This window comes from Nothoprocta perdicaria, unplaced genomic scaffold, assembly GCF_003342845.1.
Source record: "Nothoprocta perdicaria isolate Ctin4 unplaced genomic scaffold, notPer1 scaffold_2, whole genome shotgun sequence".
In the NCBI taxonomy this organism is placed as follows: Eukaryota; Metazoa; Chordata; class Aves; order Tinamiformes; family Tinamidae; genus Nothoprocta; species Nothoprocta perdicaria.
In genome coordinates, this window is record NW_020455204.1 from 1,428,246 (window position 1) to 1,438,456 (window position 10,211).

Sequence of the window (10,211 nt, forward strand, 5' to 3'; positions counted from 1 at the left end):
TTCTGCACAGTATTAAGATCATCACAGAAAAAAACCCCAGTCATTTGCATGCTGAACCCTGTCCCTCCTAGACTCCTATTAAAGTAAACAGCAGACAACCTATTCTCCACTACTGGGCTAACAGTGACCTTCAAATACTGCAGATAATGATGGGGAGCAGCAAGTAATTAAAGCTTAAAGGTGCTTTGGCTGTGTCAGGTGCCATAGGCCACAGTGGAGAAGGTGGAAGGTTTTCATTCATTTTGCTGATCCACTGGAACATTTGCTTTTCACTATTAACATGTCTTGGAAGTTGAGGCAAGAGACTAGGTACAGCTTTAACCTGGGGGTTGATGGTTGCCTTTGTATTTCTCACTCTCCACTGTTTTTAAAAAGTGTACATTTCTAGAACCTGTATATTCTTATATACTACTGCAGGAGTTAACTTGCTAATACCAAGAAGTTTAACTAGATAGGTGGCTGAGAGCCACTTCAAGCTTTTCAAACTCCTCCCCATGTAATGTGAGGAAACATTGACTCTTGGAGCCAAATGAATAATTTTCTCCTGCTTGCCACCCAAACAGCCCTCATCATCTTAAAGCCACCCTCGAGCTACATCACTAGATGCAGTTTCTCACCCCTTCTTTCCTGATGACAAGCTAAGCATACAGGACTTGGCAAACTGGACATTTGTACAACAAAATTATATTCTATTTCTATTTTTTTGCAGTGCATACAAAAGAGAATTTTTTCTTTAGGAGATCAGAGCTAGTCAAAGCATCATACCATCTCCTCAAAGCAGCAGAGAAAAAACACCCAAGGCTCAAGCAAGGAAATAGTGTGAAAAATCTTTCAGGTATCAGAAAGGCAGGTTTCATAAGCACATCCATTCCCACAAGCTCGAGGCAGCAAAAGTCAATTCTAAGCATGGGGAGTGCCTGGACTCAAAGAGTTTATTCTTTAAGAAGAACAACTGCTAGATGGTTTTAAAAGTGAAATCCTCCTCTTCGCTTGGACACTGATTTCTGTCAATGCAATTTAGTGCCAGCTCAAGAGATCCAAGGTGTTAGTATTGGTTACAACTTTTCCTGACGTGAAGTTATAAAGAGGCTCTGGCTGCCGATCCACAGAGAGCTTCCAGAGCCCAGCACATTGCTGAGGTGAAGCACGAGGGCAGACGTCAGGAAAGGTGGGACTTTGTGTGTCAAGTAAGATAAAGAGTTGTCAGCTCATTATAGAAGGGTCAGACTAATGGCCCTGGGAGGCAACTTTTAGATTGCTTCAAAGGTCTGTAATAGCTTAATACACCGTCAGTGCCTATGGCATTTCATTCCGTGCAAATTTAAAATTGGTCCTCAAGACTCTGAAACTTTCTTTAAATACAAGAATTAAGTTATCAAGAATTCAGTGACCATACAACAATTAAGATGTATATATATACACCAAAAAGTAAAAACCTATGTTGGCTGCCATCTTGATGCATCACAGAAGATCAACATCTTCTCTACCTTCCTACCCTTAGTCCTGTGTTATTTTGTCACAATCTTGTTTTATCGCTCATACAAACAAAGTCTTTAAGGCCTGGAATGGCAAAATAAAACCATGGATTAGGGGTAGGACACATGGATCTCTCTGCTACTACTAAAAAAAACTCAAGATGACCAGTTTCATTCTGTGGAATGTAGACACAGTGTTTTCAGATTTAAAATACAGTGCAAAGTCCATTTTTAAAGAGACAATGTCAGGTAAAACAACTCAAGTTATTTTAATATTAGAAAACAAGCCTGATGAGTCTAATCTTTTGTACTGATGCTGCCTGTTGTGCACAGTGCTTAGTTTGGACTGTAAAGCCACACTAGTCCATTTAACTGCTTGGCTCCCTGTGCATTCACAGGCTGTCTTTTATTTAAGAACTTTTGAGGACTGTATTAAAACAAAAATGAGAATACATTCTCAACTCAAGGTCTGTCAGCCAGATACTACAAATGTGAGGTACAAGGTCTGAATCAACCTGTCAGTGTCCCTTTAAATATAGCTAATCTCTACCTCCACCCTGTCCCATTGCACCTGCAGAGCCTAGCAAGGCTTAAAAGGGACTTACAAGCTCTGAGAACATAATTATCTTGTGGCACACAGAGGGGCAGAACAGAAAAGACTGCAGGCACAGGGTGGGACTGAAACCTCCCTGGTCAATGTTTTTAAAGGCAATTGTACCTGATACATATATGGATCATCTGACTCTCTGCCTTCAGCAGCGGTGTGTAAATACAGGGCAAATACTCCCAAGTCTGCCACAGCAAGGAGACCTGTTTTGTTCACCCAGGTCCTGCTGAGTGATACATACTTGTTAAATGAAACACGCAGTGGTGTGTTCGAGTTCCTCTGTATATAAAACCTTCTCGCTGCAAGTTTCTATAGAGAACCCAGTGCCTCTCCAAAGCGGATTTTTTGTCCCGCTTTGAGGTGGAAGTTGAAGTCCTTGGGTGCCTCAAAGATGAGTACAATGGTGGAGCCTAAGTTAAATTCCCCTAAATGTTCTCCTTTCCTCATGGGGATTCCCTCCTTGTTGTTGTTGGAGATAAAGCTGAAGTCATTGTAGGAACCTTTCGAGTAACTTGGACTGTTGGTGTGCAAGTCCTGTGCAGAGAAGAATGGAGAAATCATTACTGAGGGATGACAGCATCCTGCATTCATTACCACAGCTGGAAACAGTGCCTGGCCAGTTACTTTCAGTGCACGAGTTTACACATCAAGAGCACAACAGGAATATTTTTAAAAGTCTATACTGAAATGACTGCTTCGATTAGTCATCTTGCATTATACTTTACCATCCCCAACTTTCAAAAACAGGAAGGTCCCATCTTGCTCACCTGGTCAAAATAGATGCGGATGGAGCCCACATTTGTTGCTCCCACTGCTGTTAAGGAGAAGAAGCCGTGTTTCCAGTCGCCTGTGAGGACAACCCGTTCGTTGTGGCAGAACAGTTCCTTGATCCAGCGGGCAACCCCGGGATTCACAGACATCAGGGAGCCTGGAACAGTCAGAATACACCCAAGGTAGCCTGTAATGCCCTAATGGTCATTTCAGTAGAACTGCTCCCATAAGCAATTCTGTCCCTCCAAATAGGAGGAAGAGAGACAAATACTCAGCAGATGAACACAGGGCAGTAATAAAAACAACAGGTCATAGAAAGATGTGATCTTTAGTCTGCTGGCTGGAAAGATCAATACTGCTCAGGAGGCGCTTGCAGTACTTTGCATTTTGCTTTGCAGTCACTGGGAAACAGGAAGACTCAGCTTTCAGCAGGAGACTGAAAGCAACCTGCAATGTGATCTACGGTTTTCTCTGTGAAGAGAATGAAAGGTTCAAATTTCCTACCTGAGAATGATTCTTTTCATGCTGCCCTGCTCCCCTTTCCCTCATTCACACCTAGGATTTCACCTTGACAGGTAGCGACAACCTGCTATTAAGGGGCAAAGTCTTTGCTGGGAGCCCTGTCTGCCCCTGCTGAAGCTTGCTCTGCATCAGTCCTGCGTGCTCCCCTATCAGCAGCTTGAGGTGCAGGGACTCGTATCCACACTCTGACACTGCTACGCTACAAAAGATGTAATTAACTTCACCCTACTTTCATCGCTAAGTTCCCATGTGATAACTGCAGCTAACTGTAACTCAGCCCTCCAGAGAGATCACAAGAAAGGAGCCAGGGCCTGGTCTCAGCCCTGACAGAAATGAAAAAAAACTTCTAGGATCAGCTTAAGATCCATCTAACAAAAGGCCACAGTCTACTAAAAGCGAGTCAAATAACTTTTTACAGCTTAAGAATGTGTTTTAGTGATTAACTATCCCCTCCACAGTTCTCTTTGGTAATGCAAAGAGGTGGTTCCCAAGTCTGCAGCTGAAAGGCAAGGAGCTAGCTAGAGCTGCCAGGAAATGCTAATAAAATAAACAAATTTAAAAGGAAAGTTGATTACAGCAAGAACCACCAGGACTTCAACCTTTTCACCCTTCATATGTGACTTGTACTGGCAAACTTTACTACCTTACAATTAATTACTGTGTGACAAAGTGCTTTCCTCCAGTTATCTATCATGAGTGCAGAGCTGCTGCAGGCCCCCAGAGCAGCTCTGCAGTCCCTGTCCAAGGGCAGGAGCCCACCTGGGAAGTGACGGCGATGGGACACTCTCCAGTCTGTGGGCGAATGGAAGCAGTGATAATCCCCGGGCGCCAGGTAGATCACACAGTGGTAGAGCTCATTCCCTTCCTTTGTGACAAGCTGTTGCTGAAATGAGTTGCCAGGTGATGCTGCAAGGAGATCATGGAGAGAAAGGGGTTAAAGATACTCGTGCAATCATCTACTGTAGCCCAGAAGTCCATATTATAATTAGTGGTAATAGCAGAGCACTAAATGCAGCCTGCATGTTTTGTTGAGACTACAACAAGCTTCATTCAGCCACAGAAATCCAACATTTCAAAGTGCTTGTTTCTTTTTACAACAGAACTGAATTTTAAACATTTGGGAAATTTATTAGTTTTACAGCTTTACTTTCCTCAAATAGCACAACAGAAAATGAAGTTGTGAAACACAGAATTCTTGCTCAAAGCCACCCTTCCAAGAGTAGAATTTGTAGAGAGGCCTCAGCTTTACAAAATGCATTAATTGCATGTGTGTATGTATTGAAAATGGAGCAGTTGGTACAATCTTTGTTAACCAGGTGCTTGAGCACATTTGAATGACAAGCAGGAGCGTTACAATCTCCTTATAGGGGAGAATCTTGAAATCCGTTTTAAGCATTAATAAAACCACCTATGAAAGAACCAAGTAATTAATGGAGAGAATCTAACTGACTGAGGCAAGACAGTACAAAGCTACTATACAGTGATATGTTTATCCTCAAATGCAAGATATACATTAAAGAGAAAAAAAAAAGGAAGAAAAGAAAAAAAGCCCAGAACTACTTTTGTTCCTGGCAATGGGAAGGATCAGAAAGCCCTATGTTCTGTTGTTGCGAGAACACAGAAGTGGCAGAGCAAGTACAAGGCCCAGCAGATGCACAATTTACCTTGCCTAAAATGCAGCTCCTCTGTGCTAACACGGGGGCCTAAGAAAGATTCCAGCGAGTAAGTAACCCCTTTCACCTGCTCCACTTCACAGTTTTTTACCTGTCCAAAGTTAAGTATCTTTCCATCAGAGGGACTGATCTACAGAGAAGGAAAAAAAAAAGAAAGAAACCTGTTAGAAATGAATGCACATCTGACCTGTTGAGCCATCAGAGCAAGCAAAAAAAACTATCAACTGATCAATGCACTCTTCCATCACATCTAGCTCCTGTAAAAAATGAAGTTGTGAAAGCTTCACGTGGGATTCTAGTCTCTGCTTTGTCTCTTTTAATTACATAAGACAAAGATTAGCCGTGCTCCTTCCCTGAGGGATAAGGGCTGTAGCGTAAAGCTGCCATTTTTACTCACAACGCTGTGCAAACAGCAAACCGGCCGGGCTTGCGGCTTGAGCTTCCTGCGGAAGAATTCGCTGAGGTTCCTATAGTGATGCAGGTCTTCGACAGCCGCCTCCTTCATGTTCACTCCGAATGTCCAGATGTAGAGGCTGTAAACGGGCTTCCGGAGCCACGTGGGCAGCTCCACCTGGTTCAGGCGCCCCCAGGCTCGCGAGAGCAGCCGCGTTGGGACCGATTTGTACAGGGCAACCTAAAGACAGAACAAATACACCATGGCGTTCGCCGTTCTCATTGCTGCCTTCCCTTCCATCAGCTCTCCCCCTAAAACAGAAGGGCTCAAACTGCTCCTGCTGACACTGCCTTGAATTCAGTGAGTTAAATCATGCAGGAAGTAGCCTTGACATCTGCAGGAAATTACGCTGCGCTTCTGCCTCCCTGCTGCCCTTCTGATGAGAACAGAGGAAGGAGGAGGCAGCCCTGGAGCTTGTTGTAACTTTCTATTCAAGCCAGAAACTCCATTCCCTTGAGGGCTGAAGCTTCATGTGAAAGTTACTGTAAACTGCCCATGTGAAGTGTATAGAAAAAAATACATTTCACATATTCTAGTAGGACCCTCATTAGAAGGGCTTAGCATTATGAGCATGTTCATTTTTGTAAATAACCAAAAGAAAACTGACTAAAAAGCTGTTCCATGTTTGATAAGACACTTCTCAGATGGCCATCTACTAGTGAAGGTGTTTCTGTGAATCTCACAAAGTGTGCCACTTTCATTGTTCCAGTATCATTAAGAAACACAACCATGTGGGTGCTGCTGCACTGGTGTAAGCTTGTGCCACTAGTGCCCCTTCTCTTTCCAGGGTGAGAGTTTCTATTAGACAGTTCCACTTTGGGACTTATACAAAACATGTTTCAGTAGCAAGAAAAATGCAGCTCTGCTGTGTGTTCCTGTAACGGGGCCAATGACAGGTTTTCCTGGTGGGTGTTTCCAGGAGATAACTCCCCTGAGGTCTACGGGACTTAGTGTCAGCCAAAAGCCAAAGCTTGTGCGAGCCCAACATAAGTGCACAGGAATTTTGCTCAGTCTGGTATGGTCTTTATGAACAGTACAGCTGGCCAGCTTCCACTTTAACAAGTGGAAAATGATTAATTTTCTTTCCTTAGAAAAAGTCATCATTTATTCCCAGTGCTAGTCAATGATATCTTCTATTATTAAGCCTTGTAGATTACAGTAATAAACACAGCTGAAAGCACACAGCATTTGGGAGCTTGTCCATCCTACCAAACACACTTATTTCACTCTCCAATTATCTTCCTGCATCAGATCAAAATATAGGGAGGGATATTCAAGAATGAAGCCACTAATTTAACTTTACTTCAAAGAAGAGCTTTTAAATTGGTGGTACTTCAGGATACACGAACTGAAATACTAAAGAAGAATGTATTGCCATTTTAGCTGATAGGCCTTAAGCAGTGCCAATTGCCAACATCAATTCTGCACAGTTTTCTATTGCAAAACACAGATACGACTATAAATTCACAAAAATTATCAAAGTGACATTTCCCAGTAACACCTACTCTTCAAAAATGCTACTTTTCAAATTCGTGGGATCAAGAATAGCCATTAAGAGGAAATCATCTCCAAGAACTGCAGTTTCTTTACAGTTTTCAGTTCAAGTTGTTGCATTTATCCTTGTGTGATGCAGTTAAAAGGCTATTTTTGTGGATGGCTTCCTAGTCACCGCTCTGCTGGCCTCAGAGCAGAGATTTGCATTAGCGTGTCATCCCACCAGCCTGAAGCTCAAAGACCTTGACAAACAAACCCTTCCTATGCAGAAATGACAGCAAACAGACCATTTGAATGTGGCCAGGAAACAGAACTGGAGAATGTGTCTGGCCTGCCTCATCCTGGCCCTCAGACGCAAAGGGCAGGTGACTGGATCAGTTCAGACATTCCTGCTGCTTTTCCCAATACCCACGGCCAGGAGAGGACATGCTGAAATTCTCTGCTACTGAACAATCGCTTCTGTGTGGAGCAATGAGTCACCAGAATTACAAATAGTAACCTCAAGAGAAACATTAACTGCATCTCTCTGTTTTCATACTAGTAATCACCACCCTGGTCTACCTCAAGGATCCCTCCACCCAGGTGCTGCCAGCTCCCTGCAATATAAAGCAGCCAACACATGAAGCACAGCAGAGACCTGCTCACACTTACCCTGCTCATAGGCCTCCATCCCACTCTGGTCAAGGGTTTAAGAGCACCGAAAGGCAGAAGGTAATAGAGAATAGTCAGAGGCCAAGAACGGAGTTTCAGAGCAGGCCTAGACATACAGCTCAGCTGGCCCAACCTTCGCCTCAGGGCCAGCTGGGGGAATTGCAACCTGAAAGATTACATACACAACATGAGGGTCAGCATCTCAGCTCAGCTCCCCCAGCTTCTCACCACTGGCAGTGAGTTATCTCTGCTCATCTTTAACTGTACCTCAACTCTGCAGATCCCTACTGCTCTATTTGGGTCACTTCTTCCTTTTTCCCAAGCAAAAGATGAGTTTATCTCAAAAAAAAAAAAAAAAAAAAAAGTCATCTGTCCAAATAATAGTGTTCACTGTCACTGGTCAAATTTCATTATCCACATCCTCAAAAAATAAAGGCAAAAGTCACTTGCAGGGGACATAATAAAAAAAAATAACATTCAACAAAAAATGTAACAGGATAGTTTGCAGTGGGTAAAACTGAGAGCAAAACTTGGTAGGAGGATCAACAGAAATACCTCCCCACACTGTTGAAATACCTCCCCACAAAGTGTTGCTTGTGACCGTTCCAGCTCTTGCACAGCCAGAGTGAACAGCAAAGTGACTATTCTGAAAGCTGGGAATCTATAATTCTGGGACGTTAAGCCCCAAACTGCATGGAAAGGCAAATCTAAGGGAGCAGTAGATATTATAGCAAAAGAAATGCTTGAAGCCTAAGAATTGCCATTCCTCACCGATTTCCATTGCTGCAGAATTCCTGACTGTATTCTCCCTCACAAAAGATGTAGGAGTCAGATTTACATAGACTTGTTGGTCAGACTGACTGACTTCAGGAAACAGGCACTTCATACCCGAGACACAAACGGGAGTGCCGTTCCCGAGCTCACTAACGCAGGGTTCAAATAACCGACTGCAAAAACAGCTCTGCAGGCCTTAAAACCTTCATACCTTGGATACCTTGGCTCTGAACAGAGGATACACACACTAAGCAGATACTGCTGGTGCTGCCAGCTAATCTGGTCTCATCACTCTGGCCTCATAACCAACTGCACTAGGGTTTCTTCTGATCTGCATGTCCTAGCTGAAAGCAAACCATTCTCGTGAAGGGGCCATGAGCAGCAATTGAACTTTCAAGGCTGGGAATGGGAAAGCTCCTCATCTTACTAGCAAGAGACATCCTGGGCCTCAGTTCAGACTCCTGAGGACTCTGCCTGCAAGCTGGACCCGGCGCTGTGCAATTCTTTCTAAAATGGAAAGAAGCTAAGAAAACAAAACAGAATTGCGTGCCAACCTTTCAAAACCAGGATCAACAGAGCAGGCACAACACTGTCGCTCGGGGATGCAAAATGGTGCTTTGGGCTCGGATTTTCTCTGCAGCAAAACCAACTTCCTCCCTGCTTGCCCCCAAAAAACAAGCACTTCATTTGGGCAGAGCACAAAAAACCCCAAAGGAGGCCGGGAGAGCCGGGGGTGGCACCGCGTCCGGCCCCAGGGCGCCGCTCCCCCCCTTCACTGCAGTCGATCCCGGACCAATCCCGGCAGAGCTGCGTCCTGGCAGCTGCCTCGGAGCCTCCGGCTCCTGGCTGCCTCGGCCTCCTTTCAGAGCAGCCCCTCGCTAATTTTTCCTATTCTCCTGGGCCAGCAGAGTAGAAGGGAAAAGAGCCCCTTGTCGTTCCCCTTGTCATAAAACATCATGCCCTTCCCTGCCAATTCAAAGCATAAGGAGCTTTATAGTAATTAGGCCAAACAAAAGCTTTGCAGATGGCTGCCCAGAAACCCTCCCATCCTCCCTCCCTCATTACCCCCTTCCTGCAAAGCAGAAAACACTGCACAGTACCTGAACCGGCTTCTCCTATTTGGTGTCCCCCCGGCAGAGCCAGCAGGGCCCGGGCTCTCCAGCTGCGGGTGCTGCTCCCCGGCACAGCTGCCGCTGCCGCCGTTCCCTGACCGCAGCCTCCGGACATGAATTTTAACTTTGCGGAGGTTGTAGCAAGAGGGTGGAGGGGTAGATAAAGCTTTATAGCATCTCACCATTTCCCTGCGTGTAGATCTGGTCCCTGCAGGGTGTTTGACTGACACATCGTCAGCGTGACGGCTGGTTGCAAGGCTCAGTCTTTTTTTCCTCTACCTCTCCTTCCTTTGCTTGCTCCGGCACGGGAGGGAGGACACGTCGTCACAGTTCCCAATTCCCCCGCCGCTTTGTCTCTGGATTCCCCCTCCGTTTCCCACTTGAATCTCTGCTGCGAGGCTTGCAGCTATTGCAAACAAACAGGCATTGGGTCATATTTCAATATCCCTCTACAAAGGCGACTCCGCACGGGCCAGAAGCGGGTTCCCTGCACGGGGACTCCTGGCTGCTCCCCGGGCACGGTGGCCATGGACGCTCAGCCCTCCGCAGAACAGCCCACCCGGCGCTACAGGCGGAAGAGCAGCCGGCCGGGCCGGCACCGCTAACCCCGGCGAGCGGCACTGGGAATACGAGGCTGGAGGAGGAGCGCGCCGGCGAGGAGGAGGAGGGGATAATTCC

General features: G+C 45.4%; 1 protein-coding gene across 4 annotated transcripts; it reads right to left on the bottom strand.

Annotated features, from left to right (window-relative positions):
- Nucleotides 1-175: 175 nt before the first annotated feature.
- PISD (phosphatidylserine decarboxylase) lies at nucleotides 176-10,002 on the bottom strand. 4 transcript variants are annotated; one of them, XM_026037824.1, is made up of 8 exons: nucleotides 9,716-9,828; nucleotides 9,522-9,638; nucleotides 7,648-7,813; nucleotides 5,446-5,682; nucleotides 5,040-5,178; nucleotides 4,135-4,281; nucleotides 2,850-3,010; nucleotides 176-2,616 (listed from the first exon to the last, which is right to left on the bottom strand). In XM_026037824.1, exons 1-8 carry the CDS (start codon nucleotides 9,763-9,765, stop codon nucleotides 2,392-2,394), a joined length of 1,242 nt encoding a protein of 413 aa, XP_025893609.1. In that variant the 5' UTR covers nucleotides 9,766-9,828; the 3' UTR covers nucleotides 176-2,391. The 4 variants fall into 4 exon arrangements, with proteins under 4 accessions (XP_025893609.1, XP_025893610.1, XP_025893608.1 ...); XM_026037825.1 differs by lacking the exon at nucleotides 9,522-9,638 and having other exon boundaries at nucleotides 9,716-10,002; XM_026037823.1 differs by having other exon boundaries at nucleotides 9,522-9,718.
- Between the last annotated feature and the right edge of the window lie 209 nt (nucleotides 10,003-10,211).

Excerpts from the sequence above, each read along its gene's own strand:
- PISD (XM_026037823.1), bottom strand. The coding sequence starts at position 9,718 with ATGGTGAGATGCTATAAAGCTTTATCTACCCCTCCACCCTCTTGCTAC. Across the intron at positions 5,683-7,647 it reads GATGGAGGCCTATGAGCAGG|GTTGCCCTGTACAAATCGGT; the intron begins GTAAGTGTGAGC and ends TTCTGTCTTTAG. Across the intron at positions 3,011-4,134 it reads CCATCGCCGTCACTTCCCAG|GCTCCCTGATGTCTGTGAAT; the intron begins GTGGGCTCCTGC and ends TGACTGTTCCAG.